This window comes from Carettochelys insculpta, chromosome 10 (genome assembly GCF_033958435.1).
Source record: "Carettochelys insculpta isolate YL-2023 chromosome 10, ASM3395843v1, whole genome shotgun sequence".
Classification (NCBI taxonomy): Eukaryota; Metazoa; Chordata; order Testudines; family Carettochelyidae; genus Carettochelys; species Carettochelys insculpta.
This window is the reverse complement of record NC_134146.1, coordinates 51,032,511-51,046,546: the sequence shown is the minus strand read 5'-3', so window position 1 is coordinate 51,046,546 and position 14,036 is coordinate 51,032,511. Positions and strand designations below refer to the sequence as shown.

Here is a 14,036-nt window from a genome sequence, read left to right as displayed (position 1 = left end):
AGGGGTAATTGGGAGTCCATACCAGTGAAAAGGTTGGGAACCACTGAACTGGAGCCATTAACTCACTTTATCTGACTGTAAGTGCATGTGTAGCATGTTTGTGATGAGGTTTAATTGTAACTTATTTTAAAATGAGAAAATTCACATTTTATCAATGATTTTTTAAAAAATTCAAAAAATCTGATTTAAATTGAAAAATCCAATTTTTTTTAAATCATCAATTTTTACCCATCCTGCTGCAGAGTTGGTAGCCACGTGGCTCTCCTAGTGAGGGTCTCGGGAAGGTCAGGGTGAACTGCAGTGGTCAGAGGGCAGGCACTGACGGAGGAGGAGGAAGTGGAAGACGGGGCTGATGCGCAAAACAAACTAACATTCAATCGTATAAAAGAGCTGTGCACTGCGAGCCAGGCAGCCCGCCTGCTCAGAGAAAACCTTTGCCAAGGCAGAATGTATCCATACAAGTTCTTCCTATTCCCCACAGGCAGCAGCTGTGCCTGCCACGGGCACGTGTGGAGAAGCCAGCTGGCTTCGGAGCAGAATGACCAGCTTGTAGACCAGGTTGTAAAATTACAGTGCGGTGCTCTGTAAAGAAGTCACATTCGAGCTCTCAGTGAGACCTGCATTTGCAATGCAACCTTTGTCCCTGCCACCCACCCCTAGAGCCACCCTGAAACAGTCAGGCCCTGTCTACACTCAGGAAAGCTGGGGGAGGGCAGAGAAAGCAATGGAGCACAGGTGTGAAATGACACTTGACCCAGTGAGGCTTACCCCAGGTCCAGGTGGGGGGACGCAGCTGCAGAGGAGCCTGGGGTCTGGAGAAGGCAGTTCCTTTCAGAGGGCAGGTGCCTATTGGAAATGCTGGGGGCAGGTGAAGGTAAATAAATGATGAGCTGGCGTAGGGGACCGAGAATAAACTAGACAGCTGTTCATGGGTTCTGATCAACTCGGCATCAAAGGCAGTGAATGAACATTTTAAATTGAGATGGGCTCAAGGCTTCATTCCAGGGGAGTTCTGGGGCCTGCATTGTGCAGGTCAGATCAGGAGCCGAGGAGTACCTTCTGGACTTGGCCTCAAAGCTGTGGTCTCTTTACTGCCTGGTCAGTTGCCTGCGGCAGACAGAGATCTGAGTCTCAATCCCATGCAACAGGTGCCTGCATCACAGCCCGGCAGAGGCAACCAAAAGGATCACAGGGACTCATGTATCCTGGGAAGAGCAGTTGGATCTGAGCAGCTCTGGGGAATCCCAGTGGACACTGCAACATAAGCCCAGCATTAGCAGAAGCCATGTGAGCCAACCCTGGATTTGTTAACCTAGGGCTTGAGCACCTATGCTCATTTGCAACCCCAGATTAGGAAGATTTCAACTTTGCGTCCCACACAGAGGCTCCAGTCTGTGCACTGTGTTATGCTGATCTAAATCCAACTACCCATTTCCCAGACTTCCTAGCACTCTCCCACAACATGGCCACTCTAGCTCTAGGTTTATGGTGCAATGAGGAAAAACGTGATTGTTCACTAAATTTGACTGTCCAGAGAATAAAGTCAGCCAGCCCGTGGGATGCTTTTGGCAGACTGGGGCTAAAATTACACTGCTAGAACAGCAACGAAGGGTCCTGTGGCACCTTACAGACTAACAGAAAAGTTTTGAGCATGAGCTTTCATGAGCACAGACTCACTTCATGAGTTTGTGCTCACAAAAGCTCATGCTCAAAACTTTTCTGTTAGTCTATAAGGTGCCACAGGACCCTTCGTTGCTGTTACAGATCCAGACTAAACACGGCTACCCCTCCGATACTTGACTGCTAGAACCCTAGCTCCCAGACTCACTCACGGTTAGACCCTCCATCCCTGCAGGGTCCTGGGACCCTTGGTCCACACCCTGACTTAGTGGGATGTGTGTAGTCAGAAGGAAAGTTAGGCATGAGCTTGAGTTCAAACCCAGGGCTCCTGCTGCAATGTAGACATGCCCCAAGAGTCAATAATTTATATCTCCCAGTGAAATCTGGACTCTGACACACCTGCCCCTTAGGATATACATATAGGTGCTGTGTCAATCCGGTGATATGAAATGGTTAAAATAGATTAAGACAGGAGGAAGACCAGGAATGGGCTGGTTACTTAAGTCAGGGAGGAGAGGGGGAGCTGTGTTTTGCCCTCCAGACAATCCCCTGGCTTTAACATCTGGTATCATGCAAAGTGATGGGGGACTGGTCTGCTGTACAACTACTTGCATCACAAATCAGTTTCTTTTAGCTGCTTAATAAGTAAACAGTGAGGACCAATTCTGTCTCCAGCATGCTTTTGTCCCAGATCTGCATACGGATTTTTCCACTACCATTGTGTGGCCATCTCTGAGATGCAACAGAACAGCAGTCAAACAGCGGGCAGTAACAATGCCCAGCAGCTCAGGACAGGAAATGCAAAAGACTATTATCCTCTTAAAATTGCAGCTATGCACATAGGCAGGAAAGAGCTCAAGATAACACATAACCAGAACACAACCTCTAACACGACTATTTCTGATACACAATACTATGGTTTCTTTGACCACAATGGCCAGGACCTTCACTTTCCAGCTCATATGACAAATGGCACCTTCTGCAGCAAAGTGGCTTCTAATACAGATCTGAAGCAGCGAGGCCTCGGCTACACGAGCAAAGCCTCCTACCAGCAAGAGTTCTGGTTCAGCCTATGCCCCCTCCCCAAAGGAGATAAGCTATACAGTAGACCCTCAAGTTACACAGAGGTTGTGTTCCTGGGCAACCTGCCGTAACTCAAATATTGTGCAAGTCGAGAGGAGCCAGGAACCAGGTGGCAGCTGCTATCTCCCCTGCACTTGTGGGAGTTGGGAAACTGACTAGCGCTAACTCCCCACCACTCATGCAAGTGGAGAAACTGACCAGCTGCTGTGCTGGTCAGTTTCCTGGCTCCTGTGGGGGCAGCAGCAAGAGTCAGGCTCTTGGCTGTCACCCTGACAGGAGCCAGAAAACTGACCAGCACAGCAGCTGGTCAGTTTCCCCGCTCCTCTGAGTGGCGGGGAGCTGGCTCCTGGCAGCCCAGAGCCAAACGCTAGCTCCCCACCACTCAAAGTCATGTTAACCCAACATATGCTCAAGTTGAGTGTGTGTATCTCGGGGTTCTATTGAGTGCCACAAAAGTCCTTTTCTGGTCTCACTGCACTTACCCTAGTGCTTTTACTGGTTTAAAGAAATCACAATCAACAACTACAATCAAACCCTGAGTTGACTGCTATTGATGCAGAGGTTCTACAAGCAACGTATCAGAGGGGTAGCCATGTTAGTCTGTATCCCTAAAAACAATGAGAAATCCTGTGGCACACCTTACAGACTAACAGATATATTGGAGCATAAGCTTTTGTGGGCAAAGACCCACTTAGATGCAATCGCAAAGGGACAAGAACATCCCTGTAGAACAGAGCAACAATGACAATTCCCCATCTATAATCCTATTTTTAGAGAGCTTTTAATTCAGGTAATGTATACCATGTAAGATTTCTGCGAGACATTTTGACTTGATATTCCACAAGTTTTCGATTTATAAACTATCACCCAAATTTGCAATCTTATTAAAAAAAGCCAGATCCTGTAAACTAACTTCCTATTTTCCCTAAATCTATGTTGATTGGTATTAATTATACAGCTGTCATTTAATTCTGCCCCTATAAGCTACTCCATTATCTCGCCCAGGATTGATGTCGGATGACCAAACATCTAATTACCCAAGATCCTCCCATTTAAACGTTTGCTGGTATTTGGCTTACATTTAAAAAGGGTAAGTCATCTGGCGATTTGGTGGCCATCCAAGTACAGAATCAGCCTAGCATTTCTTAGTTAAGATGAGATTTTATATGACCACAACCCTAAAATGGCAACAATACCCTCATTCTTCCATCACACCTTGTACAGACAACCAGAGCCTCAGTGATAATCCTCATCTGAGGGAGAGTTAATAAAAATAAAATAACTAAACCAAAGAAAGTAGCAAAGTATTATCCCAGACTATTAATGACTCACACAATTGAACTTTGCCCAAAATAAATAGAATGGATGTTCCTCTAGAAAATGACAATGTTTTTCTGGAGCTAGAATGTAAATATTTCCCTGGCTGAGGAGGCTGTAAGAAACCAAACCTTTGTGTGGTATCGTAAGCAGAGGCTGAAATAACCATCTCAGCAATGAAGAGATTGATTCTAAACAAAGCACAGTTGGGAGTTCAGTGCTTTCCATCACAACAAATACCTGATGTGTTGTGTTTCCAGTAAATTACAGGTACTGAACATGACTTTACAGAACACAAAGACCCCACCTTCTCCCCACCTTTTAGCTGTTCTGTAACACCCCCTACTCCAGCAGTTAGCTGGCACTAAAGATGAAATCTTGACTCCACTGAAATCGAAGGGAGTTTTGCCCTTAGCTTAACTGGAACAGGATTTCACTTTAAATCTCCAGCACCTGAATGCTAACCTTCTCCCTAGGCAACAAACAGAAGCATTACAAAAAATTTGTTGGGCTTGGTTCGTTTCCCCTCATTGACTCAAGTTTTTACAACTAAACTGGCTCCTCAGAGGCATGCTTGCTATTCTGGATTAGCTATAAAAAACACACTCTTGGCTGCAGACTTGGAAATACACCTACGATGTTTTGGATGCATTTAAACAGTAATTATAACATTCACCATTCTCCTACACTATTTTAAACGCAGAGTAGCACCTTTGCCTGGTGAAGTTACTCAAGATTTACATGGTTGTAAACCAAAACAGCAGCTGTCCCTTAATATGGTTCATCATAAGACCTCAGAGCACATTAACTAAAGTCCAGCTGCACTCTTTTCAAGCAGGCCAGTATTGTTTTCCCTGCCTTCTAGATAGAGAAACTGAGGGACGTACTGACTGAACTGGGCACTGAACCCAGAACTGTCAATTCCCCGTCCTTTTGTGCAGTTACTAGAACACACTCCCTTTCCAGATCTGAAGAAGTGGGCCTGTCCCACAAAACCTAATGAAAGTGCTACAGGCCTGCTTTTTTGCTTTGTGAAAATACAGACTACCAGAGCTACCTCTCTGAGACTGGGCACGCCCTCTGAGTAGGAGTTAAACTGTAATTCTCAGCAAAATCTGAACTATGGATATTTTCGTTCTAGAGCAATGCAAACCTCAGAAAGCCCAGAGAAGTAAAATCCCAGCTACGCTGCACTCTGATTCGGTATTTGACCTGCACTGGGCACGGATAACACCAGTGACACTGGGAGACCTGTCACCACATGGCTATCTCAGAAACTGTGGTGAGAACAAATTTGTCCTTTCAGCAGAGGCATGGCTGACCCGTAATTGAACCATGCCTTTGAACACTGACACATGGAGCACTATTAAAACATGGTTAAATCTTACAGCATAAGAGGGAACAATGCATGTTGTGGGCCAATGTTTGTTGTAAAATCAAATCGCTCAGGAAAAGATGATAAACCTCTTCACTATCTGCAATCCTGCCTTTTCCCTCTGCTCCTGGGCAATGCTCAGCCTCTAACCTGCCAGAGGCAAGAGCTGTGAGGAGTGTATTTGCATATCAATGGCGTGAACAGGCTCCCAGCTATTCCCGAGCATGGTTTATTGTCTGACATGCTTGCAGATGTGCTGGAGTCCCACCACCAGCTCTCACGCCCCACCCTTTCCTGGGGGCAATAATACAGAGCCATTCTAGGGGACTGATACAAAAGGTTCTGCCTTCTGGTCCCCGTTTCCGCTGATCACACAAAAGGAAAAGTGCTTCTTCCTTTGTCTCCAACCAGAACCCTGACACGTGGAGCATATTCAGGAAAGCAAAATTGCCAGGGATGTGCAGATCTCTAGCAAGCTCAAAGCATTGTCTAATTTGCCTTTGCTGAATCCCACCCTTCTGCCTTCAACGTTTTATGACCAGCAAAAATATCCGAAATAAGTTTAAACCAATTCCGAGAAACAACAGGGAATCCACCGGTGTTCCCTGTATGCCTGGACCTGGGGCAGCCACTCAAGAGAGGTTCCAATGCCACCCAGCTCATCAGCAGAGCACCTACAGCCAGGTTTGTCTTTCTCTCAGTGGTGCACCTTGGCACAGGCCTGGGTACACATAAAGTTATTCTGCATATGGATGGAAAAGATTAGCAGGAACATTGAGGCAGCCTAGAGCTACAAATCGTCACCAGTTTGTAACACACAGGGTTCGTTTTACATAGGTGTTTCAGCGAACCACATTACAGCCCACTGACACGTCTTCAGGGAGTTCTTATGGGGTCTCTGCTCACCAGAAAGACACTGACTGAGAAAAAGGAGAGGGGGAGCTCAGGGCCGACTGCAAAAGCAAGATCGGTGCCACACGACGGGGTGCTAGAAGTAGGGCTGCTGCCACAGCCCCGGCTGGAAGTGGTTCCCACCGTGGGCAGGGTGTAGCTTCCCCAAGGCACAAACCCTCCCAGCCCGCCTTGCACCAGAGCAGAAACATTTCTCCCTCCCTCCCGGCCTAGGAAGCTCCTGGCTGGACGCAGGCCCTGGCTGTGGTAGCGGCTGGGGTTTTCCTCCTACCCAGCCTTTGCCAGCCAGCCCGCCAGCCCGGCCCAGCAGGAAAGAGAATCACATTTCAAAACACAGGCAGGGCATGACACGCACTGACCCCCGCCCCATCCCGGCCCAGGCAGCCCCCCCGCAGCAGTAGCCCCCTTCCCAGGCTCCTGGGTGTATCCCCCCGCCTCCCACACCAGTTCCCTCCAGCAGCGGGAACCAATCCCGCTGGGCACCCCCGGGGGGCGGGGCAGGGCAGCCCCCCGACGCCCCTCACCTTCCTTGACGCCAGGTAGCTTGGACTGATCGATGCTGACTTCAGCCATGTTGGGCTTTCGCTCTCCTACGGCTGCGGCTGCGGCTGCCCCCGGGGTGGGGTGGGGGCACTCGTGGGGCCGGGGGCAGGGGAGGCAATCCGGGCCGCCGCTCTCCCCCGGCCGCCGCGCAGCTCCAGCTGTTAACCCCTCCGCCACCCCGACCGCGATACAATGTAACCGGAGGCAGGAAACTTCCACTGCGCGTTCCGTACGGAGCGGCAGAGAGGACACAAAGCGCCTGGGAGCGGCGGGTTCCCGACCGCAACTGCTGGGGCCTTTTCCCCTCCGCGTAACAGCCCGGGGGGAGGGGTGGCTCGGCCCCTCCTGCCGAGCCGAGCCGAGCTGAGCTGCGCCGCGCCGCTGGCCCCTGAATGTGTGGCGCTTCCTCGCGCAGGAACGAGCCTAGGGCACCGGGGGTGAAGGGCTGTGCGAGCCGCTCTCCGCGGGGGGGGGGGGGGGGGGGGGCTGGCGGCTGGCGGCTGCACACGTGCTGTTCCTGGAGCGGGCTCAGAGAGAAGCGGCAGCCGGGAGGGTCCGGCAGAGACAAAAGGAGCCCAGGGAACGGGGATCCCGAGGCTGCCGGCGTGGGAGTGCTTCGGTTCCCACCCTGCAGACGTTAGGGGGTTAATTCAGAGCCACAGCACAACAAGAGAGTTGTCTCGCCGCTCAGAGGCAGAGACCCTCCAGTTCACTGCGGCCTCTCTGCGAACACTGCAGCTTGGCCGGGTTAGGGTTTTACAAGTCAGCATCAGTTTAACGCACGCACACGCCCAGACTGATAGCAAACCATTTCCGCCGAGAAGGATCAAAACACGCAGAAAGGGAAAGTACGAAAACCGCCGTTTGAGAACTTATGAGGGTCCAAATCCAGGGGCAGACTTCTGCACAAGGCCTGGTACAAACGATCTGTTGACTTAAGGGTAGTGACGTTGTGTACTTTGGCGTGCAGTGTTGCCAGTTTGTGTTTTAGCAGTTTATGAAGCTCTAATTTTGTGTGTCTGGGCGTCTGTTGTCATCACATAACTGTTGCAGGGTCTTGCATAATTTACCACAATTGAAAAAGTGAAATTGTAAACCTCAGAAAAACTGCCTCAGCATTGATCATACTGATAGGTACAATCAATAACAGTAAATTCTGCTAACCCTGCTTATATTTAAGGACACCTGAAAACCAGGTGCTTAGGCTGTTGCTATTGCGATGAGCTTACTAGGGGGTGGAAAGTGAGGATTGGGAGGTGTAAATAACTGTGAGTATAAATTTCCTCTAGGCAAAACCAAAGCATGTGTGACCCCAGAGGCCGCTCAAGACAACCAGCCACCTTAGCAGTGTGCGGGCTGCTGCAGCCCCCCTCCTCACCGGACATTCAAATTTGGCCTGGCTGCCTCCTAACAACAGAGAAGCTGCAGGACAAATTTTAAGCGAGAGGCAGTGTGCTTCACTACCACGAGAGACGGGGCACTGGGCCGAAGTTGAGTGAACAGTATTGTGACCTGGATCCCACTCAGCTGGGCCGCCTAATCAGCTGCCTGCACATCTGTGGCCTCAGGCAACTCCTCAGCATGCTTATAGCTGCAGCCACAGATGCCACCTTTCCAAAGGACTGGGGGGATGCTCAGCTCCTGACTTATTCCACATTTGCCCCGGCTACCCCACTCCACCCCGAGCATGCTGCATCCTTGCTCCCTTCCCCTCCCCCCAGCCTCCTTCCCACACACTACAGAACAGCTGATTGTGGCAGGCACTGGGGGAAGGGGAGGCACAGACCACAGGGAGATGCTGTGGGGGTGGAAGGGAAATGCTAGGGCTCTGCCAGTGGTGGCTGAACTCCCCTCGAACCATTCTTTCCCCTATGGGTGCTCAAGCCTGAGAGCCCCCCCCGAGTTATCATCTCTGGCTAGAGCTGCCTCTGTGTCAGAGGTGGGAAAAGTACCTCAGAAGTTACTTAAGTAAAAGTGCAGCTGCTTTCACTTCTGAATACTTGAGTACAATTTAGTGTGGTGTGTGCACTTTTACTCAAGTAGGTTTCCAGAGTGATACTGGTAGCCACACACACACACACCCCACCCCAAAAAGCTGCACTTTTACTCAGGTAACTCACTGGGTACCTGTTTTACCTCTGCTCTGTGTAAATGGTGGTGTTTTTTTTTTGTCTGTTCGTTGGCTGTAGGGGCATATGGATCCCACAGGAACTAAGGGCTACACATCTAAGACTGCAGCAGCATGTCTGTAGCACTTCAGTGAAGATGATGGGAGGGTCTCTGTTGGTGTAGGTACTCTGCCTTGCCCAGAGTCCATAGCAACATTGGCAGTAGAAACCCATAGCTGTAATGGGTTTTGCACAAGAATTTACAGCCCTTAAACCGTCCGTCACTCAAGGGCACAAGGATTTGATACGCCCCTGAGCAACAGAGTTACATTGACATAAACTGCTAGCCCAGCCCAAGCCTTAGCTCAGACCAGAGAGGGAGAGGCCAGACAACCCAGCAGGAGCCTGTAAGCACAGGGTGGCCAAAAAGGAGCTGCTAGAGAGAGCTTTGGGGTCTGATAGTTGCTAAAGAAGCTTTTTAGGCAGTAAGTTAAGACGCTGCTGCCCTTGTTCTTGGTTCCTTCTCGGGGCAGGAAAGCAGAACTCAGCATGTTCCTTGTCAGTAACAAGAGTGCATCAGAGACTACACTAGATCAGCCCTTCTTGCAGCCATCTGGAACTCCCACAGGCCCTGAACTTTGACCTGCCACCTGTGCCCTAAAGGAACAATGCTGGTTCAAGTGCACATTGCTGCAGCTTGTTCCATGTGAACATTCCTGCTGTGGTCTTCACTGATCTCCACCCAGGCGTGGCCGAGGGGCTAACCAGGTGCTAGCTGGAGGCCCAAAATACCAACGTAAAGCAATCAGACACAAGAGACGCAAATGCTAACTTAACTGCTGAAGTGTTGGTGCCACTGGTCCTGGAAGTGACTTAGGCACATTTCAAGTGCTCCGTGCCAGTATAGATAAAGAGTCAGTGGATGATGCTTGGTGCAGCTCTTTGCATCCACTCTCAATGGCCTTGAACCCTCCAGCCTATTATATCCCTGTAGCAAGGATATAATACCTGCAGAGACCCATGGAGGCTGGATGAGGGGACACAGGGCACTACTGGCAGTTGGTGGCAGAGGGCAATAATACACTGTCAGGTTGCATCCAGCTGGTGAAACAAGGCATTTTCTTTTAACTGCTCCATCAGTGTCCTGCCTCTTTCGGCCCTGTGCACCATCATGTGCTTGGTGCTGTGATACGTGTTTGGGCGAGGACTTTGAGAAAGGAATAGGGAGCTAAAAGGTAATAAAGAGAACATGACCACAAATGGGGATGAAATAAATAGCAAGCACCATTGTAATAACAACTGGTGGTTCTGTGCTGCATTTCACCCTGCAGGATCCCAAAGCACCTTACGTGGTGGATATTGGAATCAGCGCTCTCCTGTGCATGCTGGGGCTTGTCGCCACATACAGTGCTACGGTGGCCACTGTCATGCGTAACTCAGCGGCACTGAGACCACTGACAAGGGAGAGGGAAGTCTCTGCTCTGCAGCGTGGGCTGAGGGCCAGCTGGCTTTCTGTTCATGCTGTACAGCACAGGGTTTTAGCCCCTAAAGCCACAGGTTCATTTCCCTCCTGCCGACCACCTGGGTCTGTCTGTCCTTTGCATGCTTTAGCAAAGATGCTCCTATGTGGCAGGAAGAGCTTTTCCCATGGGAGTAGTTAGTGCACCTCCCTGAGGAGCCTTCTGTCACCATAGCACAATCTTCATGGGAGATCATGAGTATAGCAACATCACTCATGGAAGTGTGAAAAATCCACACGGCAGAGGGAAGGGGAGAGCTCTGCCTGTGTGCCAGTAACGCAGACCTGGCCTGAGGGCGGGGTGGGAGGAAGGGGGGCTGCAGTAGTCCCCCGAGCAGAGCCGAAAGTAAAATTATTTTCTTCCTTGTATGGGGGGGCAAGGGCACATGAGCTAAGGGTGAGGGGCATGTGACCTCCCACATGACTCACCCTGTCCCAGGGCCCTCGCGCTCTTCCCCTCCCCATCCCACATTACCTGGGAGGCCCCACTGCAGCCAGACGAGCTGCTGGCGGTTCTATTGCCTTCCTCGTTCTGCCCCTGCCAGTGAGGAAAGGAGCAGAAATTCCAGCCAGGGTTCCCTCTCAGTTTCTCCATCCATTGGTGGAATAATTCTGTTATGTGCATCAAGGCATGGTGGATGTGCACCATCAATGACACTGCCAGTGACACTTCAGTTTACTGAAGGGTTCCTGTCACCATAGCCCAACCCAGAGCCCAAGCATCATTTTTTATTGGGCCAGAACAAACTTGTAACATCCCCACTCCCACAAGTATACCACAATTTTCAGGCTTGGCTAGGTCTCCCGGGGCTTCTGAGCCCTGGTAATGGGTTCCCTTTTCCCCCCACTTAACGTGGGACCTGGTCCAACCTGAATAATCATTCAGCACTTCTAAAAACACCCCAATACCTTGTCAGCTGAGAATGTTATTTTCATTTCTGGACTCTTCTCCCACTGCACAATACAGCTGGCAGCTATGTTCCCACCACCACTTTCCCCCCAAGAAGGTGGCTGCTTTGCAGTGGGGATGAGGGAGCCCTAGGGGCTGCATTGTGCCCAGCACTAAAGCTCAGCTTTGGCTGCCTAAGTTTTTGCACCAGAAAAATTTCAAATTCACACAAAATCAAACTTCTGTGCCTGAAAATTTTCCCCCTCATTTAAGAAGCCCTCTTTCCCCTGTCCCTGTGTGATACACACACACACACACACACACACACACACACACACACACAAAAACATGCACCTGCAGGTGCAGACACATTATTCAGAGAATATTATAGGTTGAACCTCTCTAATCCGGCAACATCCATAATCTGGCATGATGTTAGCTGCTGGATGACCACTTATCATGTGTGCGTCCCATGCTCCCGTAAAGTTTGTCTCCAGTCACCAGTCCTGGGTCTCAGTGTTGTTATTTAGCTGTAATTTATCCCTAAATGGCTATGTCTACACTAGCCAAAAACTTTGAAAGGGCCATACAAATGGCCAAATCAAAGTTTACTAATGAAGCGCTGAAATACATATTCAGCACCTCATTAGTGTGCGGGCGGCCGCAGCACTTCAAAGTTAACACAGCTTGCTGCCACGAGGCTCGTCCAGACGGGGCTCCTTTTCGAAAGGACCCCACCTACTTTGAAGTCCCCTTATTCCTATCTGCTTATAGGAATAAGGGGACTTCGAAGTAGGCGGGGTCCTTTCCAAAAGGAGCCCTGTCTGGATGAACCGTGCAGCGGCGAGCTGCGTCAATTTCAAAGTGCCGCGGCTGCCCGCACGTTAATGAGGTGCTGAATATGTATTTCAGCACTTCATTAGTAAACTTCAAAATGGCCATTTGCATGGCCATTTCGAAGTTTTTGGCTAGTGTAGACATAGCCAATGTCTTCTAAGAGCCCAGTAAGCATGTAGGTAATGTGCTAGACAATATTAGCCTCCCGTGGTCCATCAAATTCTCTTGTCCAGCACTGGTCAGGTCCCAAGGGTGCTGGATGAGAGAGATTCAACCTTGCAAAGTCAAACACTGACAAGTTAGAAAAACAGCAGAACTGTGGTGGCCCCTACTACACATGCATAGCCTGTTTGCAAGCATTTTGTACTTGTCTTTAATGACATGTTCCCATACTATTTTTCCACACAACTTTGCCTCATTCAGGGCACTAGGTGGATGCTGTTCATGTAATGAGTGGTATTCAGTAACTTGTTTTATCTTTACTGTTCAGTGTAGGACCCAAGGCCTTATTTACTGCACACTATTCAAACTCCGTTTTGCATATAGAATGACCTGTTGGGCTCACTGCTGCAGTAGCAGATTGCTTCACGGACAGACATTAATGTATTTTCACAACTCCCCTGTGAGAGGCATGGGTACTATCATCCCCATTTTACAGATGGAGAAGTGAGGCTCAAAGCACCCACTAATTTTAAGTGCCTAACTTGAGCTGCCTAGGAAATGATTTAATCTGAGTACTCACCTTTGAACGCCATGTGTTCCCAGCTCAGCCCCCAGCTCTCACTAAATGTAAATCAGACCCCAGGGGCCAAAGTGAGGCTCCCAGAAAACGGGGACCACATCCTCCTACCCCACCTCTTTAGCCTGTTCCTGTCCCACTTGTCTCCCTTCTCCAGCCCCAGCTTTCCATTCCAGTCCTCCTGAGCCCTGGTCCAGACTGCTGGCTCAGCCAGGCAGGATTTCTCCCTCCCGCATCCCCATGAGACAGCCAATAGTCTCCGAACCCTGAATCCTAGTTGTAGTCTATCTTCTTAGGTTCCTCATCCCAGTTTCCTCTCCAGGACTTATTACCTGCCCTCAATGCCCTGACGTGATGGGGAGATGTTGGAGAGGGGAGGGGATTTCCCCATTGACTCTGACAGGATAGCTACCAGTGAGGCCATGGGGCTCTTTAAGGCCAGTCACTGCAATCCAATAATGGAGCAGCAACTCATCCAACTGGATCGTTAGCAGTAGATGGGCGTGTACAGATCCACCCCACTGCTCATTAAGCACCAGCCTGTCGCACCCACCACATGGGGCAGACTGGCTGGTCATTCACCTTCACCTAGCTCCTTCATTTGGCCCAACCCTGGAAAAAGCGGCCCTGTTGACTCTGAGCCTGGCAGAAAGGAGGAGGTAGCTGAGCATGCTCTGCCCAGGGATAGCACGGCAGCACCACACCCCACATGCCCATGACGCCCCAGAGATGACACTGGAGGTGCAAGAACACCTTGGGTGGCTGATCAGTGGCAGCAGCCCAGTGCAACCCCTGTGGGATTTCTCTGCAATGAAAGAGCAAAGCTCTGTGAGGAGCTCTTCCAGCATCCCTCCACAAGGTACTACAAGATGTCAGCAAAGCCTCATGGCCGCTGGCACCAAGGGCTGCTGATAGACCTAATGCAGGGGTGGGGAAGAGGACCAGGCCCTACTGCTGCAGCGGGGAGAGCTTCGGGTGCCTCTTCCCAGCAAAATCTTTCTGCTCCCATTGGCCCGTTTCACAAGCTAACCCCCACTCCCAGCAAAATCTCTCAGCTCGGAAACCAGCCAAAGGGAGCCGAGAGACCTTGCTGG

General features: G+C 50.2%; 1 protein-coding gene across 3 annotated transcripts in view; it reads right to left on the bottom strand.

The window, feature by feature from the left end:
- Positions 1-7,110, bottom strand: part of CCDC50 (coiled-coil domain containing 50) — a 66,922-nt gene extending 59,812 nt beyond the window's left edge. Inside the window, exon 1 of one of the 3 annotated variants that reach the window (XR_012646764.1) lies at positions 6,832-7,110. Coding sequence is in view for 2 of the 3 variants with exons in the window: in XM_075003860.1 (XP_074859961.1) it covers positions 6,832-6,880 (49 nt within the window). In the remaining variant the exon portion in view is untranslated. The remainder of the gene's footprint in view (positions 1-6,831) is intronic. The other 2 variants (XM_075003860.1, XM_075003862.1) reach the window with 2 other exon arrangements.
- Between the last annotated feature and the right edge of the window lie 6,926 nt (positions 7,111-14,036).